This window comes from Ptychodera flava, chromosome 16, assembly GCF_041260155.1.
Source record: "Ptychodera flava strain L36383 chromosome 16, AS_Pfla_20210202, whole genome shotgun sequence".
Lineage (NCBI taxonomy): Eukaryota > Metazoa > Hemichordata > Enteropneusta > Ptychoderidae > Ptychodera > Ptychodera flava.
In genome coordinates, this window is record NC_091943.1 from 28,145,320 (window position 1) to 28,172,297 (window position 26,978).

The 26,978-nt window shown below is 39.3% G+C and overlaps 1 protein-coding gene across 5 annotated transcripts in view; it reads right to left on the reverse strand.

Annotated features, from left to right (window-relative positions):
- Positions 1–2,107: 2,107 nt before the first annotated feature.
- LOC139114483 (tachykinin-like peptides receptor 86C) overlaps positions 2,108–26,978 on the reverse strand; it is a 37,917-nt gene continuing 13,046 nt past the window's right edge. Inside the window, exons 2-5 of one of the 5 annotated variants that reach the window (XM_070676250.1) lie at positions 18,571–18,673; positions 18,075–18,219; positions 5,972–6,017; positions 2,108–4,981 (exon numbers count right to left, since the gene is read on the reverse strand). In XM_070676250.1, the coding sequence (XP_070532351.1) occupies positions 3,955–4,938 (984 nt within the window). In that variant the 5' untranslated portion in view covers positions 4,939–4,981; positions 5,972–6,017; positions 18,075–18,219; positions 18,571–18,673 and the 3' untranslated portion in view covers positions 2,108–3,954. Of the gene's footprint in view, positions 4,982–5,971; positions 6,018–11,586; positions 11,623–15,199; positions 15,241–18,074; positions 18,220–18,570; positions 18,674–26,978 lie in introns of those variants that run through there. The other 4 variants (XM_070676251.1, XM_070676249.1, XM_070676252.1 and 1 more) reach the window with 4 other exon arrangements.

Genomic DNA, 26,978 nt, shown 5'->3' on the forward strand with positions numbered 1-26,978 from the left:
ACAGAGAAAGTGGTCATTTGAAAACGGGTTAACACACCAATAACTTGAATTCGTTTAGTGTCAGCTGAGAAAGAATGCACATTATCTTTAATGATAATGAAATAAATAAATGGAAGGCCCGCCCTTTCTTTTGTGGCATGTAACGAAAGAAAAAAAATCTTTTTTGTGTGAAAACGGCTGTAGACACGAAAAAAGATGCGCGTATGTGCAATATTTATCTAATTTTTTCGAGACAAGTCTAACGGACCTAAATAATGGCTTCCTAGGCTACTGCAACGTCTTTTTAAAGAAGGAACTTGATTTCATAAAGTAACAGTAATTGTTTATTATCTCTTTTGTATACAAATACAAACATAGAGTAAATAACTAAATAGCCGAAACATGAAGATGTATTTATTTATTTGAAATAAAGCAATAAATAAAACATAAATTGCAAAATTAAAGCCAGAACAGCACACACACACTTACACACACACACACTCTGTCCGAACTAATACTCTACCCGTACAAATTTGTATTGGTAGTTTCCTCATGGACTGCAATGTATAGTGAATCAACTTTTCGGTGAAATTCAAAAATCAATAATACTTGAATGTATTTTCCGGACAGAGTGTTAGTTCGGGCAGAGTGTGCGTGCTGTTCTAGCTTTTCATTTTACATTTTATGTTATATTTAGTGTGAGGCTACCTTTGCACCTGGAAGTAGCTCAGAAAATAAACTTATTCAAGAGACTCTTTAGAAAGCATAGTGACTTTATTCAAGGAGTCACATCTGAATGGGAATTTCGGCTCAAGTAAGCTAGGTGAGCCTCGTAAATATGAGCCGATCGAAATCTTGCATGTTTCTATGATAGCGAGTAATTGCATTATAAAGTTTTGAACGTTTTGAGAGAGAGAGAGACAAGGGAGAGAGGAGGGAGAGAGAGCAACTTGCAAGATGAACTAGTGCAACAAAAGATAGGGACAGGCAGAGACAGTAAATCTTGTGGAGTAAAAATGTCCAAATGTTTTCGCAAGCATTCTTTACACGGGACATTTTCGTTCTGGTTAATACAATTCACTGGCTAAGAAAAGAAAGGCTTGCATGAAAGACAAAAATCTTTTAGATAACTGAGAGAGAGAGAGAGAGAGAGAGAGAGAGAGAGAGAGAGAGAGAGAGAGAGAGAGAGACTATTTCTGAAACGCGTGTAGCCTAATGTGATTCTAGCTAATACAGGCACACTCTACACTGTCGGCTGACGGCCTTACCACCGTGACAATTGACTCAGTTTGAAAGCATCTGGTCCAATTATTATTTCTGAATAAGGGTTTCGAACTCGAAGCTAGCGTATATTTCCAAATCAACAAAACGTGTTTCAATACAATCCAGAATCTTTCCAGCGACAGCATGAGCAATAAATTGCCATCAGTATTGAAAGTGACAGTCATTATTCCACTGCACACTGCTCTACACTGACTGCTGTATCCATGTCAGTACAATAAATGGTTCCCAAAGAAATATCTTCACCATGGTAGTGCAAGCTGTTTGAGGCGATCACGTATCGATCTGAAATCTGTTCGATTGTCGGCCAGATCTATAAACCTGATAGAGTGGCTTGAGAACATTGCTTGATCGTTTTACAACTCAACTCACATGTAATGTCTGTAGCACAAAATCCCGACTCTGCCGATGCACAAAGTGTCGAACGAAACGCAATCACACAAGTCCCAATGACTTTAGTATGATATTGTGTACGTCAAAACACGACGTCTAAATCTGACGCTGAAAGTGGATTCAATTTCTCATTGAAAATATAAGCTTATTCCTCATGGACATTCGACATCACGAACATCAGATCACAACATCAAGCAGTAAAAAATTATCGATATTAACTAGGTGGTTATATTACCGTATAATCGAAAGTGAGAGTCTATCTGATCATTGTATTTTTTAAAGCTTGACACTTATTTTTACAATCAATATTTCTCAGAAATTTACACACTGTGAAATAGAAAGCAGAAATGTAGAATTTCCTAAATTCTACGACGGCTACAGCGCGAGTGAGTGTTTTTTTCTTTTTAAGATCAACCTAGTCATATACATCGAATGATTTTATTTATGAGAACTATTAGCATATTATGTGCCATGATAGATCTAATACCATGTCTCATTTATTATTTGTAAAGATTTTCGCACAGGGCTTGGTTTTATTAAGCGGAGTTGTGATACATTTTCTAATATCAACTCCCTCAATTCACTGTGCATAGCTTAAATAAGAAGTATTTTAGAACATGCGTCTGTAGTGTGGTCTCCTTGGCAAAAACAACAACAGTACAAAATAGAGCGAATGCAAATGAAATACATTAAATTCCTTTGTTCCAAAACAAAGCATTCTTACAACCGAAATAATTATGAAGAATTGTGCCAGCGTTTTAACCTTTCGCCTCTTTATCATGGAGAGGAGTTTAGATACTGTATTTTTATACAAATGTGTCAACATGTATGATTGTTCATCAAATAATTTTTCGTATTATTTTAATGATCCCCAGAGAACTACAAGAACTTACACTGTTTTAGACTCGCAGTTAGTAAACTCAATGTTTTTAAATACTCGGCTATTCAAAGGTGTATGGCTACTTTAAAGCTCCATAAGCTGGAACTTTTGGTATTTTTTCAGAAGTTTTGTTTTGTGGTTTCCCTACACTTTCTGCATTGAATCCCTAAACTGTAATTTAATTCCAAGTATTTAGCATATCAACAGAACCTATATGAGTATAATCTACATTGTTGATGTTGAAAATTGTATTCAAGTCCGGACTAGAATTCATTTGTAAACAATAAACAATGATCACTACATCATATACAAGCTGTGTTGACAAAAAGAATACTCGAAATTTCAGCATGACAAACGGATTAGGGTCAGACACGGTAGTTGATATACAGAAGCAGCATACTGAAAAACTTGCCACGAGTTACAGCTTATGTCCCTTTAAATGAATTGTGCATTTCTAACCCAGCCATTGATATTAGCTCGTCTTATCGAAGTTTCAGACGCCTGGTCAGAATATCATGCTTAAATTTGTAGATGTTTTTAATGGTTTTATATTTTTAGTCATCTGTGTGTTGCTTATCGTTTTATAGTTTTATTGTACTTTATGTATTTTTTAATTCATATTTTATGGAGCCTGTAAATGGGACTTGTTCACGTTGGTCTTCTTTGAAATAAATATTTAAATAAATTTATTATACAACAGTCTCCATGTGCTGGTCTAATGGTAAAATCGTAATATCCTAAATGCACATGCACTGCTATGTTAAAAAGTACAAAACATTAATAATATCAACATGAAGTTACCGATCATTTCAACGACGTATAAACCTTCGGACTTTACAAATAGTTGAAAATAATGTTGAGCATTAGGAATATTGGAAATTCGTCTATGTACATCATATTATCATCATGGGCTTGCTGAAACTACATATAATGCCACAGGCAAAGCGATCTATGATGCACAAGATGTCTCAGTTTGTTTATCCTTGGACAGAACGACAAAATATAGCCGCGGCCGAGTCTGTACTGACCACAGGTTATCGTAACGTTGCTTGGATAGTCGTTCGAGGCGGGCGGCCGTAGGTCGCCGTTTACTTGGAAGAAAGAGAAGTAAACGGCGACCTGCGGCCGCCCGCCTCGAACGACTATCCAAGCAACGTTACGATAACCCGTGGTACTGACCATGGCTGAAATGAATCTGGCTTATGTCCCGTGGGTGCATGGTTACTGGCATGCAGAAGGTAAACGGTGTACAATTCGTATTCTGTGAAACTTCATGGCAGCTTAATTTTCTGCCTTCCCGACTAAACATACGCCTTATTAACAACTGAAGTCTCAGCCTAATTTTTGAAATTTGGTTTTCAGCGTTCTGCACCAGTGTGCAAAAGTTGGAATTGTCTATCAAGTTTGAATTGCACCTGTGTTCACAAAGCTTGATCTCCAACTTTGTTCTTCCCACATCGCAGACACGAGCAGAGGTTCCTGAGAAAGCTTTGCCGAAACTGTTTGTACTTGAAGACGTAGATGAAGGGATTCAGGATTGAGTTTGAGAATTTCAACAGAACGATGCAATTGACGAACACCGACCCGAGATCGATGACGACGCCAAAGTTGTAGACCAGAAACAGAAGACTGTCAGGCGTCCAGCATGCGAGGAAAGCCGCCATGACCAACAGTAACATACACACGACTCGTTTCCTGGCCTTCAGAAGCGCTTTGGTCCTTTGTTGATTGTCCGAAGCAGGCCTTGAGGAATTTTCAGTGCTCTGTCTGAGAGATCTCAGAATCCTGAAGTAAGCCCATATCATGACACACACTGGAACGAAGTATGTTATCAGGAAATACAGAACGCCGATGAGAGGGGCCAGCCACTGGCTCAGGTAAACGGCTACCAAACACCTGCCATCATGGTAGTCTTGAAACGCCAGTGTCGAGAACTGCAAGGCAAACATGCATCCCCACGACGTGGCGATCACAACCGATGCTCTCTCAGTCGTGCAATATTTCTCATATGACAACGGATGGACGATGGCGAAATACCTCTCTAGGGTGACCAAAACCAGGCCGAACGAGGATGCGTTCACGCTGAACCAGAAAAACGGGGCGCTGAAGTACAGACGACAGTATATCTCTCCCGCGATCCCGTCAGGTATGGGAATCGTCACGGCTTTCAAGAGGAACCTGTTAAACACAAGCAGTACCGAGGTGATGAAATCAGCGACCGCTAGATTGATGATAAAGTAATTAGTGAGCGTCTTCATCTTCGGCGTGCTCAGGACAACGATGATGACCACAGCGTTGCCAGTGGTACCGACGACTCCTAGAATCAGTTCGGTGATGTAGACGTAAGCTGGAGTCGCTGGCCATTCTACGATATTTGCAGAGGCGTTTGTAGCAGTATTGCTCATCGTTGGTGCATCTGGAGCCTCTCAGCAAGTTTTAATCTGTGATCTATATAGTAAAAAATGTATTCGAGAGGTTAAAGTATTGTCAAAATGTACACTATGTGTACGTATTATAACGCAAAGAGTGACAGTGAATTTGTCGTATTGTTCTAATTTGGGAAAGTTTTCTCATTGAAATTAAAATACAGTATGGCGATTAAAAATCTACAAGGCCAAATTAAAAATTGTGTATTTCCGGTTACCCGACCTACCCTAGAACCTGCCAACTCTGGACATTTTATTCGCATTTTCAAAAAAAAATTGAGCCAATTCTCTAAATTTTACTGTATTTTATGGGTCTCAGCCAAACAAAATGAAAAGAAAAGAAAATCCTATGACCTATCTATCCTAATTTTCGCAGGCATGCTGCCGTAAATTAAACAACACAATTTTTTTTAAAAAAAAATTGGCCTCAGTACAAGAGAAGAAAATGCAAGAAAATATATGGCGAAAAGGCAAATATTCTGCTTTACGGAATCGTGACAATGAGTCAAAGGTGTTTTATTGCCATTAATCTGCCAAAGGATGAGACAAAAGACAGACTAACAACATTTATTTAAAAATTCAAGTAAATGAGAATTCCGAGAATACTCCGGCACACGTACGGAAAAGGGTTAAACTAGTATTTTGTCTGGTTATTGGTATGATAGCTCTTTGTGTAATGCAGACGTATTCCTTCAAAATGTAGAACAGCAAATAAGACAAAGACCTTGTTATTGGTTATTGTGCTCCGAACAGACTGTATCAGGGCTGCACTGTATCACCCAACACAGCGCATATGTAATTGAAAGACGCTACGTAAAAACGTTTTCCATGGCGACACACTTCTTTCCCGTAGATAATTTCAATAGAAGCATTTCAAAAGAAAGTAGGCCTATGTCTTATTATAGTTTACACATCCTGGAGTATGTGTCTATGAACACATACAAATACCATGCCAAACAAGTTTGTTTTTGCAGCTTACATCATAAAAATTAAAGGAAAGAAACTAACTCACCTCAGACGGTTGACATCATGCAAGACTGTGTTGTACTAGACGTTACCTGCTAACAGAATGTACGCATATCAATCGACACATCGCCGTATACTATATTTCGTCTCTCTCTCGTTAAGGTAGTACACGCCTCAAGAGTTTGAGACCTGAACTTGTGTTCAAATTTCCTCGGTGAAACCTTCAACCACTCTCTTACCAAATCAAGAATAAAAGTGAGGGATCACCGTGGAAATTTTGGTATTAGAAAAACAAGCTATTAACAAATACAGATTTAAAAAATTCAAAATGGCCGCCATCACTGTGTTAATTCTATGGGGGGAAAGTAAACCTTCGAAAAACTAACCTGATGAAAAATTTTCTCACTCCAAGAGGTTTAAAATGGGCCCCACAAGTGGTAGATCAGAAAAGAATGCTAAAAGTTTTAAATCTTGAGTCCGAATACCTATCCTTGAGGAGCATTATGCCTTAAGTTAGTATACACCTCGACAGTGACAGACTTAAACTTGTGCTCAACTTTCCTTAAGGAATCTTTAAACCATTCTCTTTGAAAATCAAGAATAAAAATCGGGGTTCACCGTGCAAATTTGACACCAAAGAAACAAATAACCCAAGATTTACCGATATTTAAAATTCAAAATGGCCGCCATCCCTGTGTTAACTCCACGGAGAAAAAATAAAAGTTTCGAATTTCGGAAAACTACGCCGATGAAAAGTTTTCTTTCACCGAGAGCTTTAAAATTACCCCCACAAGTGGTAGATCAGAAAAGAAATGTAAAAGTTTGAGTCTGAATATCTGTCTCCGAGGCGCGTTCTACCTTAAAACGTTACTTCACTGACAATTCGTAATGAAATGAGAGTACATTGTATATAGCCATTGCGGTCGTGCGCACATTCAAAACGTTTGGTTAATTCAATGATAACCTTGAACTTGTTTAACTGAATGCAAAGACAAGCCTTAAACTTGCGTCTACGACACTGCTGAAATGACGCAGGTAGGAAAATATGCAAAATTTGAGTCGCATTCCCCTTTAATTGTGTTGTCACACCGATCGCGTGCCGTCCTCTTTAAAAGCGATAGAATATTTACAGATAAGTCTGTCGCATAACGAAGAGCATAGGGAAATCAATTCATCTGTAACCTTCCACCTTCTCACAAAATGGGTCCCTGTTTACAGCCTTGTAAAATGCCAACATGAAGTTAGAGTGATCAGGATATTCAATCACATGCACACCTTGGAATAGGAGGAAACTTGCAAGGCTAGTACTTTCTATTCAAAACTGGCTTCAGCATTCTGTGAAGAATAGTCAAGGCCAACAACATTCTGTGGAGAATAATTAAGGCCAAACTAAAAAGACTCAAATCCAATTATTGCCAATCTTTCTGTCGAAATGGCATCCATGGAACTGGTGACCTCCAGCAAAGCGCGCCAGGAAACCTTTTTGTGTAATTGAGTGAGTCTGTCTGTCTCTCTGAATGTATCTATGTAGGCCTATGCATGTTAGGTAGGTAGATAGGTATATAGGTACTAAGGTAGGTTGGTAGCTAAGAGAGCTTTCAGAAATCAAAAATGTCAAAACATTAACATTTTTTGGTTTACAGAACAGAGAGAGATGTCGGGATCGTATATGGTATCACAGGCAAGGAGAAAAAGAGACGGACAAAAACAGCCTTTCCTTGTCTTTTCCTTGCCTATGATGGTGTGTCCCAAAACTTGAAGTTGAGGTCGTCCGCTTCGCGTTGAGTGTTGTTTAGTAGAATATTGGAATCTTCAGTTATTCCAGACATGAGTAATGAAATAATTGCGCAAAAAACAATGTTTTCGTAGTGTACCAATACAACGTTAATTGCAACGGAACTTGCTGACTGAGCATAGCGCCCTCTGCCCTAAGAAGGGCCCTAACCCACAGGTCCGTGGAGTTGCAGTGTAGTATATATACATAGAGAGAAGGGGGCCCTTCTCTCTATGTGCACTACACGGCAACTCCACGGACCTGTGACCTAACCGCCCACGGAGGCAATCTTTTCGATTGATTGTAATTGTGTCAAAGTGTTATAGCAATATGCGACAATGCGACTTTTACCGCACATTGAAAATTCATTGATTTGAGAACTTCAGAAACTACTGTGAAGGCATCTCTTCCACAATTTTGCAAGAGAAAGTAATCAATTATTTACTGAAATGTAGGGAGTTTGTTCGCACGATGGTCTTAAGTGTTGCAACGCTCGTTGAACCTGAATCACAGTGGAGCTCTGTTTCGGTCAGATGACATCTCTCAACTGCAAACACGAAGAAATATGCACTGCGCTTTTTGCAGAGGCGACATTTCTAAACTGTAAACATGAAGAAACCTAATGGCTTTCAAGGGCCCTATCCAAGAAATAGAGGGGGGGGGGTCGTCGAAACTGCGCGTGTGCGACTTTCTTGTAGGAATCCCATGGTTAAATATAAATCGTAATATAAGAGTGTACATCCCGTGGTGATCCCCGTGGAATTTCTATGGAATATTTTTGTGAAGGATTGTCTGAAAGCCAAGAGAAAGACAGTTTTTACCAGGAAAAATTTAAAAGAGTCATTTGCATACCACTGCCAGAGGACGCCCAGTACCTTTACATTAGAAGCATCGTGCAACGTGTCCGTACCGGACACGCGATATGTAAGAGAATTAAAATGCCAGACACGTACCGGACAGTGCATATCAATTAAATACATACTTCGTGTCGTAAATTTGTAGAGGTGCCACACCTGGAAAACAACATTTCTACGCGGATCTTCACTTTGTTATTTACGGTTATTCTGAAAAAGACCTGCGTTTTTTACCGAGTATAGGCACCATTTGAACAGAAACAACTCATCAAATATCCTACTTGAGCCATATCGCAAATCATGACGTGGCTCGAGGAAGAAAGGTCGCGAGATGGCGCTAATCAGCAAAGTCACCGGCTCGTTCTCGGTCTCGGCTACCTCGAGACGAGGTCCGTCCTCGGTGAAACACGTTGAATCCGCGTGACTCATCCGTGACTGAACGAATCGATTGGCGGATATAAGGAGTACTAGAGCAAAATCAGTCATCTTACGAGGGCGAGAAAACTAATTTCAACGGCCACACGTTTTGCCCTATATTCAAAAGACACCTCAGATCATTGTCCTAATATCAGATATCTATTTGGATGATTGATTCTTTGTTGCTTGGTAAGGAATGGCATGTGCACGTATCACTGATAAAAATTCTTTCATTTTCACGCGATGTGGAATAAACAAGACACATAGCAAATAAATACTTTAATACCACAGTCAGAGCTCATGGCATGAGTTCGTTTACATATCGTCAACAGATTTTTGTTGATTATCTTGGTTTCGTGAACTGAAGACAATGAAGGTCGTAGAATGATAATAATAACCAGCTGCAAAAGTGTTGTACGAGGAAGGAAAATAAGCAGGCCATAGTTCCTGATAGCACAATGTCGCTTGCGAGGTAGTATGCGCCTCGAAAATGAAAGACTTAAGGCCATCGTCTGGGCTAATGTCGGTCAAAATGCTCAAAAAATCTAATTTTATTTTTTTCCTTCATTGTCACCCTCGACATGTATACTTTCAAATAAGCTATATCATTCTTCAAAAAATATTAACTAAAATCGAGAAAAATCGCGTTTTTTTCCCACTGACCCCTGGTCAAATTTTATTTAGTCTAATTATATATTCAAAACAGGTAAATCGCTATTTTTGGTTGCCTAAAAACTTTGTTGAGTTATGGCATCATGTATGAAGTAGTGACCATTTGCTTGCTTATTGAAGCAGCTTTTTCAGAGGTAAAAATATGGCGTTGTGGAAATTGTGAGTTTGAGACTAATTGCAGTCTAAAAAAGCCAGATCAATGAGTAATCGGGAAGAAATTTGCAACAAATGATTCTGTTTTATATTTTGTGTGGATATTACTGTAAGGCCTATGAAGATTGTCATTCAGGTATAGCAATTAAACCAGAAAACAAACCATATTAGACGTTATGGTGTCCATATACATAACAAGTAAAGAATCTCTCATGAATTTCATTATCATGCTGATTATAAAATCAATGTTTTTTTGATAATTAACAGTTCATTTTTCACTTAGAAAGCAATTACAACCAGGCTTTTGTAAATAAAATTCTAACTGACAATTTAAACTTGTCCAATACCCTATTTTGAGGTCGTAAACTTTGCATGAAGTATGAGTATCACCTTTATGTTGTAAACATTTCAATCCAATATTCCTAACAATTGTGTTTTGTACTGCATTCGTTTATTGTGGCAGTAATAACTCTTGAAAGAATGGTTGGAATGCAATGAAAATCAGCCAACATATGTGAAATTAAATACTTTACAAATAAACTTCAAAAAACAAGGTCATCCAATCATGTCATAGTAGAAACTTGACGGAAAGTTGTGAAATTTATTAATTTTTCAATCTTACCGAGATGACTATGATTTAATTTATATTGACATCTTATACAGTCATAGATTTAGGTTCATATTGTAATACATATACATCTGAATGCTACAGAAAAAATTCGGTTGTTGTATGACTTTTCGTTCAATAGATATCTTTGCCACAAATTTCCTCATATTTTTTACCCTGAAATTGTCGCCACGGCAACCAAATATCCGGTTTCCCCCTGCACTGCATTTTACCATCTACTGCAACAAAAAATGACAAACTCTGAAAACAAGGTAATACACGGTTAGTGTTTTAAAATAGCCCCTACAATAGACTTAAACTTTCTCAAACTTTCCTCAATGAAACTTTCAATCATTCTCTTACCAAATCACGAATAAAAATCAGGGGTCACCGTGCAAAGTTTGGTACTGGAAGAACAAATTACCAAACTTTTACCAATACATGTATTTGAAATTTAAAATGGCCGCCATCCCTGTGTTAACTCAATAGCGAAACAAAAATTTAGATTTTCAAAAAACTGCAACCGAGACGTTGAAATTTTTTTTCTTACCCAAAGAGCTTATAAATGAGGCCCCCCCAAGCGGTAGACCTTTAAAATTATGGGAAAAATTCGAGCTCGAAAATTTGTCCCCGATGCGCTTTCTACCTAAGTGGCAATGATCGTCTCGTGTAGGTCCACAGCAAAATCTTTTCTTGGATCGGAAGCTCCAGCGCTGGGCTTTAAGAGCTAATCAGACTTTCAAAAAATCGTCACTATCCTCACAGTCTAGTAGCAGGCACGCTAACCAACGGGATAATCATTGGTCTTGTTAAGATAACAAAGACGGCGTGAAATTATTGTTATTTTTGTCAAAAAATCAATGTCTTCCCCTCAAATGAGTATGACATTGCATTTCCACGCACAAGCAATGTATGTCACGGTCAGCATGGTATTGCTGTTTTCACACAAATACAGTTACAATGAATTTTAACTCATTCCTCTAATCCTTATAGTGCAAGAGTTCACCAGAACGCTAAACTTTGTTGGTAGCTAGAATTCGAAAGTCTTGAATATCCCATTATTTTCTATCTGTAAACTTGTACTGTCGCGCTTCGGGGTTCCTCTGAGCAGAGAGGTACGTACCACGGGGAATCGTAATGCTTTCAGTAACTGTAGCGTACACCAGGTTGTCAGTTTTACTCACCACTTCTGACCTTTGTTACAAAATGAATAGCGACAATAACAGGTTACACAGGATAATGGAGAAAGTTTCGTCTGGGTCCTCTGGATAATCTAGCTGACCCGTGTGTTCGTTTCACATGACGTATGTTCATTCCACGTTAGATATGTTCATTCCATGTGAGATCCCTCGTGTACTTTCAACGTGACAGCAGTTATGAAATCAAGTGTGGGTAAAGGCAGGAAAACGTCAAAATATCTTGAGTCAAAATGTCGGCACAAGGTCAAAAATCATAAACTAAATGTGTTACATACAGTACATTACCCCTTTCTCGAAATTACTTTCACACTATCTGTCACAAATACTGGCAATTTTTAATTTAGACCGCTTTCGGGAAAACTGCCAACTTAATTCGAAATAAAGCTACACCCAAGACGGAGGACATGGGTGTGTCAGATGAAAAAGGTTGATTCACAAGACCATTGGCAAGGTTCTGACCGAACATTGCGTCACCTTGGCACAAATCTACAACACAGATCCTTCAGAAGTATAGGACTTATCACGGCCTAACATTGAGGTCGAGTTTCCCATTTTGTTGTGTTTTTTTTTGCCTTTTTTGACTAGTTGGCAATACATTAATATTTTCATCAATGACAAATTTACGCTATATGTCGATGCACGGCTTTAATTTCTATGCAAAATAGATTTCATTGAGGGACTTTGTCAATTTTTCCCTGACATTGGGTAAACACTACTATGAAACTTTGGTTGCACTTTCCTGTATTTATTCCATAAAGTTCATTTTCTCTACTACACCACAATTTTCAAAACTTGTGCGGATATAGGTTATCACGTGGTTAGTTTCTTTAGAGTTTGACCCATTAAGGGTAAAGGGATAATCACAAAATGCAAAGCGCCGAGGAAAAGGTACCGGTTAGATGTACTCACTTATACGTCATCGAGCTCGGTGCCCGGGCCCTGCCGCCCACACCGCAATTGCATGTTCAAGGATTTGGAAGCGATGCCATGCCACGTCACAAGGAACCTTAGTCTTTGCTTATCTAAGGTCAATGCTGTCAACACATTTTTGCATTATTGAAGGGAATGTGAACGCAAGTCCTTTTCTCCGACAAATGGAAATATTAATTGACATACATAAATCACCAAGTTACAAGTTTGTTGGCAACGCATTCAATAGACCAGCGATTCAGAAGGGCTTGTCAACCATGTATTCCTGGAAAAGTGATATGAATCAATGATGGGGTCACTTTGAACAATGGACGTTAACGTCGGTGCTCATTCTCATCATAGTCGTTCACCCGGACTTTACTCTTTCTTTTGTTTGTTGTCGTGAATAGCTTGTCCTGACCGCACTGAAATGTCAAGCAAAGAAACGCGAGGACGAAAATTCTGGCGCAATTCTTACTTGTACGTTCCATATTATCGGCAGTGCAAAAATCTGAGTCGACCTTCAGTGTTGTGTGGTGTTAGCTAATTCAATTGACTTGCACACAGAACTGCAAGAATATCTCATTCTAACATTATCATTTTCTTGAAATTTTCACAAAAGACCTTTGAGAGAAAGATGTATTCAAAGAGGAGACGAAATGGCAAAATTACATCTCTATTCTCTATTTATCAACGAACACGCTAAAATGCTGACTCAGCAGGTTTTCCAGCGCTTTTGATAGTCATGGACAATGTTTTGCACTGTCATTGCCTGATCGGCAACCCTCTCCTTTCTTCACGCATCTGAAACTCATTTGTGCTAGAAGAACGTTTTGGAAAATATATCTCTACACTGCAAGGGAACAACAATGCTTTGGACTTGATCATGCAACTCAACACTTCTTTACAGGCCTAAATTTGTCACACAGTAACAGCAAATAAAAGGAAACGATGTTTTTTCTCTTAAAAAGTGTGATGGGAACACTAGGTTTTTAGTCACATTTCTTTTCTAGTGACAACTTCCTACAACGCAATCACGAAATTAAGAGAAAATGAAAATATTTTTTTTTTCACTTTTGAGTTATCTTTTACCTGAAAACGTTCAATGTCTGAAGTATTTCGAAGGTGATTGTTTAATACTTTGGATGAAAATTACAGTACTGAGATTTCCGCATCTATGCAATTATAACTTCATCGCGTCCTTAACATCGACAGATCGTACAAAGCGGCAACCGGACCCCGGAACCGGACCCCGGACCCTCTCGCCCAGGGATCGTTACGTTTACGCACAGCTGAGTCTCTCCACACATCGTCGGCGGTGGGGTGGAGGGACTGTGATTTGCGTAAACCCAAATCTTACGACAGCTTCGTTTTACCTCAACAGAGAATAATTATCAAGAGCATGTTTTCTGAACACCTTCCTGCGTCAATGAAGCCTGACGTCTGATTCCGCTTTTCAGTGGATTTTGCGTCCGGGTACGAAACATTAAAAGTGCTGTCAACATCCGGGTCACCTGGGGTTGTCATTGGGTGGGATACTGACCGTATTAACGCTCTAGATGATCTCGATTTTTACGCATTTGTAACACATGATGTCAGTGGTCGTGGCATTAGACACGACCATTTCACCCTGCCAGTCACTGGCTCTTAAGCCACCCCAGCATGTACCCCGCTAGGTATCACATCAAAGTGTTGTTGGTAGCGCAACTTGTTGCATACGCAAGAGAAATTGCCGTCCAATTTTTCCGCATTCAGTCAGAGAATACACACGTTAGTCAACCAGTAGTATTTGAGTTTGAGCGGCTAGAGGAAGGGATAAAGCGAAATTAATGAAAAGAGTGCCGAAAGATGGCGATATGGTTCCTTTGATGAATAGCAATACTATTAAGAGAATCATCAATCACGGACACCCCATCCTCTACCTGGAAAATACCTCCTTTGTGTTTACACTGCGACATCGAATCGTTATTAAAAACACGGAGACAAACACGGTCTAGAGTGGTGCTCAACGTTCTTGCAACTTGAATCACATTACAGCTTATGCTGACTTGGGTCAGACATTTCTCGACTGTATACACTTACAAACAATTATCAGTACGAACGATATAATACGTACAGGAGCAAACAAACATAATAATACAACACACACATACATACATACATACATACATACATACATACATACATACATACATACATACATACATACATACATACATACATACATACATACATACATACATACAGACAGACAGACAGACAGACAGACAGACAGACAGACAGACAGACATACATACATACATACATACATACATACATACATACATACATACATACATACATACATACATACATATAGTATACAATAGATAGCATAGATACATGGATGAGTAGATAGATAGATAGATAGATAGATAGATAGATAGATAGATAGATAGATAGATATACACACATATATACATACATAGTTACATTGCCAATTTTTACATTGAGTAAACACTACTATTAAACTTTGATTGCACTTCCCTGTACTCATTCCATAAAATCCATTTTCTCTACTACACCACAATTTTCAAAACTTGTGCAGATGTAGTTTATCACGTGGTTAGTTTCTTTTGCCAATTATGTGTAGGCAGAAAATCGCAAAATGCAAAGCGCTCAGGAAAAGTTAAGATATACACACTTATACCTCATAGAGCTCGGTGCCTGGGCTCGGCCGCACACCGCAAATGATCGATGAAATGAAGCGATTCACGCCACGTCACAAGGAACCTTAGTCTTTGCTTATCTAAGGCCAATGATGTCAGCACATTTTCTCACAAATGGAATATTTATGGACGCACATAAATCACCAATGATTTACAAGTTTGTTGGCAACGCATTCAATAGGCCAGCGATTCAGAATGACTTGCCAACCATGGAAAAGTGATATGAATCAATGATGGGGTCACTTTGAACAATGGACGTTAACGTCGGTGCTCATTCTCATCACAGTCGTTCACCCGGACTTTACTCTTTCTTTTGTTTGTTGTCGTGAATAGCTTGTCTTGACCGCACTGAAATGTCAGGTAAAGAAACGCGGAAAAGAACATTCTGACGCCATGCTTACTTTTATGTTGCATATTATCGGCAGTGCAAAAATCTGAGTCGCCCTTCCAGTTTTATTTATAACCACCCATGTGTTGTGTACTGTTAGCTAATTCTATTGACTTGCATATAGAACTGCAGGAATGTTTCACTGTAACATTCTTGAAATTTTCACATAAGACTCTTGAAAGAAAACTGCATTCAAAAGGGTGGTGTTATCATACTATATTTTAAGGTGCAGTTATGGCAAAATTATTTCCCAATTCTCTATTTTTTATCGATGAATCCGCTAAAATGCTGACTCAGCAGTTTTTCTGTGCTTTTTTTTTTGTAATCATAGTGTTTTGCATCGTCATTGCCGGTCAGCAACCCTCTCGTTTCTTCACACATCTGAAAGTCATCTGTATACTGGAAGGACGTTTTGGAAAATTTGTCTCTACACTGCAAACAAACGGCAATGCTTCAGACTTGATCATCTCCATACCTCTTTGAAGCCCTAAATTTGTCGTAAACACATCAGCTGCATAAAATAAAAGGATTCGATGAGTAATTCACCAAAAAAGTGTGATGGGAACATCAGTTTTTAAGTCACATTTCTTTTCCAGTGACAGTTTTCTTCAACACAATAAGAGAAAATTAACTTGATTCTGGCACTCTGCAATTATAGGCTCAGCCCCCGTCCTTGGTACAACGCGGCAACCGGACCTCAGACCCTCTCGTCCTTATTAAATTTACGCACAGTCCCTCCACGGTGTAGGGATGGTGATTTACGTATTAACCCAAATCTTACGACAGCTTAGTTTTATCACAACGGAGAATAAATATCAAGAACATGTTTTCTGAACACCTTTCTGCGTCAATGAAGGCTAACGTCTGATTTCAAGGTCGATTTTGCGTCCGGGTATGTAAAAGTGCTGTCAACATATCCGGGTCACCTGAGGACATCATGAGGTGGGACACTGACCGTATTAACTTTATAGGTGATCTCGATTTTTTACGCATTTTACAGTTATCTTCACATTTGTAACACATATGGTTTCAGCATGTCGTTGCATTAGACACGACCATTTCACCACGCCAGTCGTCGGCTTTAACTAAGCCACATCAGCATGTACCCCGATAGGTATCACTCAAAAGTGTAGTTGCTAGCGCAATTTATTGCGTACGCAAAGTGGTTTGCCGTCCAAGTACCTACTTACATATTATGCCGCAATCAGAAAAGACACATAATGATCAATCAGTATTATTGAGCTTGAGCGAATGGCAGAATAGATGAAGCGAAAATATTGAAAAGAGTGCCCACCGTCGTAAACCAAGCGCCTCTTTACGGCAACAGTTTAGCGCTACCCGTTAAGAAGTAGGTCAGCGGAGCGGAAATTATACTCTGGCTCGCGAGAACGAAGAGTGCCTAACGATGGCGACATGGTTCTTTCGATGGGTAACAGTAACAATTAAGAGATTCATCGATAATTATACAAGACACCACCCATTCTCAAGCTATACAATATCTCTATGTGTTGTCACTGCGACGTTGTTAAAAACACGGAGATGAAAACAACCTTGAGTGGTGCTCAACGTTCTTGCAACTTGAATCACATTACAGCTTATGTTGACTTTGGTCAGACATCATTTCTCGACTGTATACACGTACAAACAATTGTCAGTACGCACGATATACGAGGGTACAAACACACATAACAGTACAACACATTAATACATACATAAAAATTATAGATAGATAGATCCATGTACATACATACATACATACATACATACATACATACATACATACATACATACATACATACATACATACATACATGCATACATACATGAAGCTACACGAGCGTACATTCTGACTGCATACCTTGAAACACAGGCTCTCGACTCAATGCAGGCAAACCGCCAGACCGTCACAGATGCAATAGAATATTTTTTTGCATCAGTGACGGTTTGGCGGTTTCGGGTGTGTAATGGAAGTGTTAGTTACAGAAAACTTAACGTCTGCGCCTTTCAGGCGGAATGTGCCTCGGGGACACACACAAATATATACAATACGTTTTGATTTACCACTTGTAGGGGCTCATTTTGAACTTCATAGGGAAAAAAGTTTCCACCGACTTATTTTTGTGAAAATAATTTTTTTTCTATAGAGTTATCATAAGGATGGCGGCCATTTTCAAATGTCGGTAAATATTTGGTAATTTGTTTCTCTAGTTTCAAATTTTGCACGGTGACCCCTGCTATTTATTCTTGATTTCAAAAGTAAATATTTTAAAATCCTCTTTAGAAAAGTTTGAGCAAAAGTGTAACTTCTCCATTATCAAGGCACCAATTGCCTTGATAAAAGAATGCAATTTTTGCCACCGGGACCGCTGGTGAGGATATCATCGAAATTCGATGTATAGGAAACATTGATCAAGTACTAAAGACTTCTCACACTTAATGAACCCGCAAGTCGGGATTTAGAACCATACCTTTGCCAAAAGCCATTTCCAAAAAATCCTTGCATACTGTACCTTCTATTACTACACTTTCGCGCATACGACTTCAGCAGTTAAGATGCAGTATATACCTGTTGGCGAGTCATGTTCAATGAATGATTAACATTGACCGATGCCCCTGAAAATGAACAGTTGGATTTGTAAGTAATTCTTTTCCTTATTCAAATAGATTTTTATCACTTTCTGACTGTCGCCGCCTTCTATTTGACACAAGTAACTCGGTGATTGAAAGCTGATTAAATCAAATGGAGAGCAATGCGACCGGAGTAGCGCCTCGGGTAACTGCTGACGCTGTAACTTGACCCTAGCAGAATTAGTCAGAGTGTGAAACGAATGAAACGCTTCACTCCATGATTTCCCCGCCAATATATTATATTTCCCAGACACACTATAACAGGAGTGTTCCATAAGTACTATGTATTTTAAAGGTTTTAATAGTTTGACTTTGTTGACAGATAGATAACCGTACTCTGGGTTTGGCATCGCTTCAACACAGGTCGACGTGTCATGTATAGGCAAATAAGGAGTTAGCTTGGCAATGTATCTCGCGATCTGACCCGACATTCGGTACACTGTAGGTAAATACAGACCAAAAGACAGATTTTAATTATAACAATGACAGACATATATCTAAATCATGCTTTCTGAACATTTGTCAATAATAGTTGACATTACTATTTAATACCAATGTCCGTATCGAACAAGATAAAGGCGTATTTTCAATTTTTAGGTCCGGGTTCGCAACATCCGGGTCACCTAAGGCCACGAAAGCCCCACCTGTGACGTTTTGCTCACAAACGTCTAATCGGTTTAAGACTTAAACATCCGATCGACTTACAAATTATCAACCCGACTGGAGAATTTTGCTTTGATATCAGTCAGAACTAGCGATAAAAACTTGAGATGGTGATCAGACAAACGACGAATGCGATATGTTGATTTCAGAAGCCTGAATTTTATCAGCATAGCAGCGCGCATGCGCTGTCTGCCGTTGTCCGCGATTCCACTGCTGGTCTTTTCTACTGAAAATATCACAAAATCAGAAGGTAATATAATAAAAACGAGAACAACAATAGAATAGTCAGAAGAAGCACAATTATTTAACATCAAGTCTATACGTAGTGAGCGTAAAAATCACTCGCGGAAAAGAAGTGACCGCATGCCAGTCTGAAATATACGGTGAAATTCAGGCTAGGGGTGTTTCCCATCGCCGAAAAGCGTAATTATTCTTCGTGGTGAATGGTGGCATGGAACGAGAAGAGATAATTTTACTCTGCCAGTCATCTTATTTTTTAGCCATATTGGCATATAGGCATCACAGAACAATGTGGCTGACAGTCGGAATTTCTCGCTTTTGTCTTGTGCTGGGGGGGGGGGGCCGCTTTATGATATTACAATGCATAGTGGGTACAAAGTCGCCTTCTCACCACAGCAAGAGTTTGATGGTGATCTCATAAACACTTTTAACACAGATGTATACGTAATCGCGGTAACGGCAAAAATGTTCTGTTGTTGATGAAACTAGCTAAATTCATTCATTTTTTAATCCCTTTAGGTATTTTTGGCATTAAATTCCTGTGTATAACCTAGAACCTTACTTTTAATTCTCTAAGGCGCTTCAAATCAACTTCTTTGTTTACCGTCCGCGTGCTGGTAGGTTTTCAGAGAAAATTAAGAAAACAAACACACTGTTAACACTATTACAAATAAAAATATTATTTTTCCAAAACAAACTAAAAAAAACCCAGGTTATGCTAATACATTTGTGTTTTTTTGTGTTTGTTTTTTTTTTCCTGGCTGGCTAATTAGGTTTTTCAAAAATCTAAGGAGGGCAAACAAAGAATTCTTTAAACGGCCTAATCTTATGTATTTGACCTGTGCGAATCCGCCACATTGAAAATACGGTCGACCGCCTAAGACTTTCACCTAGGTGGCAAAATCGTATTTATGGTACCGAGAATTTCTGGCATATGCAAGACGTTTTACTGTCGATGTATCCTCCTACTTTACTTTTATTCGAGCCATTCGTCAGAGAGAACACTTTTTGCCGTGATCGACCAGTAGCATTTCAGTCTGCGCGGTCTGCGGAATGAATAAAAAACCCAACGGAGTGTCGAACGATGACCACACCTTTCCTTGGTGAGTAACACTAATTAGGTCAAATACCACAGAAAGCTCCCGGAACAGATTATTACTTGCAATTGTTCTTCTAGGTCTTCGCCGCGATTGACACGGAGAGAAATAATTGGTTCCAGCTTGATTTTACAAAAAGCTGTGAATCAAGAGGTCTACGTCTTTTGTCGTCGTTTTTAAGTACAGTAAAATAAAAGAAAATGGCATCTCATGACAAGTTCTGCAAAACCTCAACTTCTTTTACACTATAGGAGCGTTAATATACGCCCAAGTTATTTTACTTTGCGACTAAATCAATCCATAGGAGCAAGTCTTGCATCCAGAAATCCATATTCCTAATACATTGTGTATAACACAGCATCCTAGACTATATTCTTTCATACAAAGCAAGTACAATGACACACTCAATATTTTACCTGTCAACACAAGATTTATGATCGGTATAATGACATTCGTGACATGTGAATTCATTACCCGGACTGTGTGCATAGAATCTGTCAACGATGACAAAGCATGACTTTAAGCATCAATCATTCGTTGACAGGGCTGATACTGTTGCTAGGCCATTTCACCATCTCTAGGAGTAGTCTGAGAAACTTTTTTTATATACGGAACTAAAATAGCGACCAAGACATTGTCCGGAGTCACAGTTTGTAACAGTGGCTCTCTATTGAGGCCGCTTAGCCCAGAAGAATCGGATTGAAATATCATTTTGTCAAACAATTGCGTAAAAAGGTGTTCAGAAACAGGTTCTTGTTCAGCGTGCGGGCAATTTTCATCTTCATTGCTGGATCAATGTCATTCTTCAGCCTTGTGGACAATTTCGAAAAAATACCATCCCGACCGGTTGGGTTTAGGATCTACTTATTGGGGGGGGGGGGTCTATCAACGGGGATCAGCGCGGAGCTTTTGTACAGAGGAGAAGACACGCCGGGAGTTTTTCGTCGAAGAAGGGACAACGTGGTCAAGGAAAGGCATGCATATTCGGTAACAGCATTCACTGGCCTAATGAAATCCTTATCCGTGTTAAAATACATCAAAATGTTAAATCCGACTCGATGTATGATTTAAGCAGTTTCCCCAACATTGGCCGGTGTTTTGAAGGCGGGGTTTATCGGAAAAATTTCACGCTCCCGTAAATCCGGGAAACGCACAGGAAGAGGAGTGGCCCTGCAGGAGCTGATTTAATTTACACAGATGAGACCGAATTTTTTACTTCACCTTGTTCAAATATAGATTCAATAAATTTTAATATTATTCGAGCTGGACGGTACCACGATCTCCAAGCAAATTGCCAGGCATTTCCTCAACTGAAAAATAATGTACGTACCCCTCTGCCTTTTACCGGCCTGGTGTACAGGGTTAACAGCCGGTATCGCCGCTCCCTTGCTCATAACAGCATAAGGTGTCAAGTTCATGGCGAAGCAAAGTTCTTACCGTGAAAGTTGTTAGGCCCCAAGGTCTGTAGAACGTCCAAATAATGTTCAAACCCCCCCCCCACACACACACACACACATCAAACAGACAAAACACCTGCGAACGAACAGATTTTTTAAATAAACAACTTCACTGGCAGCTGCATGAACCTATTAAACACACGGTTACTTCCAGTCATTTGAAATACTACCGTCCCTCGGATCCTGTATACATCATAAGAAACGAACAATGACTTCCTGTGGGGTATCGGCTCAGGCATTCCAGTCCGGCATCAGTGACCGGTAATGGGTGATATGAGGACTTAGGGAGCATTCGTTTTTTACAGGGAGGGGGAGGGTCGGTGGAAAGCGGGGGGGGGTTGACTTTTACGAAACCGTTTTTAGGGGGGGGGTTCAAATTTTACAATCAATGATTGGAAGGGGGTCAAATTTTACGAAGGTTTGTATGGAGTTGTGGAAAAAAATTTGATTTTGGAATTTCACCGAAATGTTGCTTGGTCCTTCGTACATAATGTATGAGTAGTCTATGAGAAGCTATGAATAATTTCTTTTAAATACAAAACTAGCTAAATCTGTGTATTTATGTACTCTTGATTATTGATATTAGTATACTTGATTAGACTAGGGAGATTACAAGTTCATGTGTGTGCAAGAAATTTTATTTTGGAATTTCACCAAAAATGTTGATTCTTTACACATTGTGGTATGTGAGGAAACTTTGAATATTTTTTTACAATACAAAACTAACTATTAAAATCAGTGCTTTAAAAAGTTTGACAATTGATATAAATGTACGTGACGAGAATATTATATTTGAAAGAGCAGATCTGGAAAAACAATATGATATTGGAATTTCACCCAGTGATTATTTGTAAAGTTCAAAAAGGATTCTTTGAAAGTTCAAAGGTCAAATGGGAAATTATAATTCAATTAAGATATTATTGATACGGACTGTGACATCTGGGGGAGGGTCGCTGTTTTGTGTGCATGAAAATTGGGTGGGTAACTCTTTTTCTTGCAAACACTTTTGAAGGGCCTAATTTTTCAGCCCAGGACAATAGGGTGCGAAGGGTTAATGAATCAAATCTGATGATTTTTTTTTTTTGGGGGGGGGGGTCACATTTTACAATTGATGAATTTGGTGGGGGGTCAAATTTTATTAACGTTCTGTCGATCGGCAAAATCCGGAAACGATCGGATGTGTCCCACCCCACCAGTTACTGTCCATATGCTATTAATATCTGAGTGACGTCATTACGGTCACAGTGACAGGTGCCTCTATGTTGTAATATTCTGCCGCAGACTCTGGAGCGAGATGAGTTTTATCATTCACAGATTCATGCTGTCTATTATGCTAGTTCAGTGATTTCAAAAGCAGAGTCTGAGACAAGACGGGAAAAAAGACCCGCTCACATAATTTTTTTATAAAATGTCAACTTTTGTTACTTTTCTAGTTAAAGACATCATTCATGTTGACGATGTATATTTGTTCATGGGCAGCAATCGGCTGATTTTGCTGAAATTATACCCTGTTTTGTTGAACACAATCAAAATTTGTCTGAGAAAGCAGTAGTTGTGCGCAACTACATTCCTACAAATAATTCGAAATATTTCGTTTTCCGATCGCTTATTTTCCTCTATTCCCACTCCAAACAAAGAACTCGTCGTACGTGCCCCCGGAGGGGCACTGCCATAGATCGTATACATGTATTTACCGCCTTTTTGACCCCCTAGCCCCCCATTTGGCGGGAAATTTTGAGAAAATGTAGACTCTTAACTAGAGATATTGACTCAAGCAAAACCTTTGACCTATTAGGTGAGCGCTATATATTGACCTATCATTTAGCAGAAAACAACCTTTTGACCCAAGTATTTGGCCGAAAAGTAGACTTTGGCCGTCCTATATTGTGAGGTTTGTACAGTTTGTGATTTGTGGTTTGAACTGTTCAATATGCATCCCTACCTAATTCAGGGGTGTCGCTCCCCCGGGGCCACTGGCCTTCTGCCCTCTTTTAAAACTTTCCGCGACACGACTTTGCTCTCCAGATCGTCAAACAACCATAAAAATAGTAAGGCCCTGCTCCATGTCCACTCGCAAAGAAAAATCCCTAAACCTGCATACATCTTATTTGTTTTCGTTAAGATTTTTGGTTTCGCCGTATTCTTACATTACTGCCGCTGAACTCGACCGTGGAATAATTGCGCATCAAAGAAGAGACACTGATAAATCTTTGGTAGCAGGAACACCATCGATTATCTGATCGGGTGCACCGAATGATGTCATGGATTTGACTTCAGGCTACCCGAGCGAGCCAACCCCCCGGGCCCTCACACCCCCCCCCAAAAAAAAACCAAAACAAAAAAACAAAACAAAACGAAAAAACCAACAAACCAAACAAACAAAAAACTACAGACATTGACTCATGCCCAGAATTATATCCTCTATAGTATGTGATTGACTGATTTAGGTGACTCAAGAATTTAATCATGCACATGCGCACTTCGCTGTTATGGAGACCTAGACTAAATTGGCGTCGCAATTTGTTCCCGGAAGTACATCGTTGTCGTCCTTATCTTGCAGGATAAGTTATATGATCAGTAGCCGATGTAAGCAATCTCGATTCCACGAAGTAGGACTTTCTTTTCACGGAAATTGGAGAACTGGAAAGATGATAAGTTGGAGGAAATGATCTGAAAATATGACATCAATGAATTGGTTATTTTCAAATTTTAGAAGCACTTTTCGTCGCGTCGCTGGACGCTATTTCTAAATCACAGGCAACGACGTCACATTACAGCCTAATTTTAGGCATCTTTTGCAATTGTGTTCCCTAATTCTATTTGCAAAATACCATTTTCTTGTTCTACTACCACTGTGACATCAAGTCGAAATACCAAGCGTTCAAACATATCGATACTACTCTTATCTGTGTAATGGCCAACATATATTTTTGACCACTGAACATTAGCCCGTGCTAGAATTTTTTAAATCCGCTATACCATTGCAAAATACACATAATGGGCTGAGTTGGTATTCAATATTTAAGGGGGAAATAAATACGTTAATATCTAAAGGGATGAAATATGTAAAACAGGGACAGATATTCGGACTCTCAAACCTTTACAATGCTTTTCTGATACCACTTATGACGGTTCATTTTGAAGCTCTTGGAGTAAGAAATATTATCACTGTCTTAATTTTTCGAAAATCAGAAATTTTACTTTATCACCATAGAGTTAACACAGGGATGGCAGCCATTTTGAATCTCATATATCGGTAAATCTTCGACAATTTGTTTCTCTAGACAAAAATTTGCACGGCGACACCCGATATTTTTTCTTGATTTTGAAAGAGGGTGGTTGAAATATTCCTTGAGCAAAGTTTGAGCAAAAGTTTAAATCTTTCACTTTCGAGGCGCATACTACCTTAAAGCCAAGTCAGTTCATGTTCCTTCTCTGTTAAATCGTGACCGGAGGTTAATTTGGCCACTGTGAAGTTCTCCAAGTGAGCTCAACATCGAAGGAAAACAAGTAAGGCGATGGTAGCTTCACATTACACTGCATATCACGAGTCTGGAGTGCATTCAACTTTGCCATACTTTCAAGATTGTCGGTGCAAATGGACGTACGGCTTGACAATTACTCTTAGACTAATATTCAAAGTGTAAAGATATCATCTATTGCTTTGAACAAGGTATTCCTTTCCTGCATTGACTAAAATTACACGAGTTGAATGGATGTCTTTATTTCCCCACTATTATAAACAGTAAATGTCCTTTAGATCAGAATACAACCGGCAGCTGTGGACGGAAGTCGTAGGGTTGTAGTTTGGAAAAGACAGTTGTCCTCTCTGGAGTTCATTACCAGTCTATATCTAGTCCATGAAACTCTTAATTCAAGCAAAACGTGGTGGAATATGATAACATTAATTTGCCTCCCCCAAATAACGAAGGTCTTTAAAATTATTTTGCCTTAGGGACCGTTCAGTTGTTACGGCCGGGGGGCGGCAAAATCCAGGGGGGGGGGTCATCATAATTTTGGAATCCGCAAAGGGGGGGGTCATCACTTTTTCACTGGTAGGAAGGGGGGGGGGGTCACCACATTTTCAAAAACATAATACCAACAATAAAGTTCACTTTATGCCATGGCCATGATCGACCATCTTTACCGCGCGGGGCCGCCTTCGGCGGCCGGACGCCTTCAGCGTATATTTTCAGCGTATATTTTTTTGAACACCGGCGACAAGATTTTGCCGGCCCCCCCCCCAGGCCGTAAAAACTGAACGGTCCCTTATCTTTGTCAATTACAGATGCGTCCATATGCGGCGTAAAATGCAATCTACAATTTGTTTTCGTGCTGTCACGGTACATCTAGCGCTACATGAGTTTGATTATTTACCCAATATTATAATGAGGTTCCCACACTCATCAGGGTGATATTGTGTTAGGCACGTTCGCTTGCGGTTAGGTATGCTCTGAAGGGCCCCTGTGACCCAGAAAAATTGGAATATAATCGCCGCAATTGTCGCTTCAACCGTGATATCAATGCTATGTTTACCTATGGTGCATATAAAGTATGACAGTTATGGATTTATTGTCAAAGTTCGGCTGTGACATGTCTAGGTTATCTACGCAAACACCACATGCGGTGTGAGCGGGATGTGCATGCTGACAAGCCAAATACTTGGCTCTGTAGGATTCGTTATATATAAACGTTGGAAAACCCAAGACGGAAATGACTATCACAATGAACTTACTTGCTTCTGATTGTCTTATGTAATTAGTTATTCAAACAAACTCAGTCTATCTAGATCCTGTAGATCAGAGTTTACATTATTACGGCAAAGTTGGGTTCAATTTTTCAAGAGCCATTTACAAGCTAAAACGCTTGACCATGTTATATACATCACCATTATTTTATCAAAGAAAGCTTTTTAAGGACAATGTTAGTTTCTACGCCCCTAATAAAACCTATAACTGCCATTAGGATTATCGTGGTTACATACGCTAAAGTATAATTATAACTTGTCTTCTTATTTACTCAGGAAACTGGACGGCTCTCAGGAACTTCATACATGAAGTCGCAGCTTGACGCTACGGTTGCTGAAAGAAATTCTTGCCCACGTACGCTTCGTCCCGTATAAAAGATTAGTGCCGAGAAAAACGGAAGAAGATGCCTTATAAGCCTCTTTGTCCATTCTATTTACAAAAATGCTACACCATGGGAAAATGGTATTTGCTGTACAGCATAGTGAGTCGAAATTAGAGACTTGAGTCTGTGAGCAAGGATGCAAACTGACGCACACAGT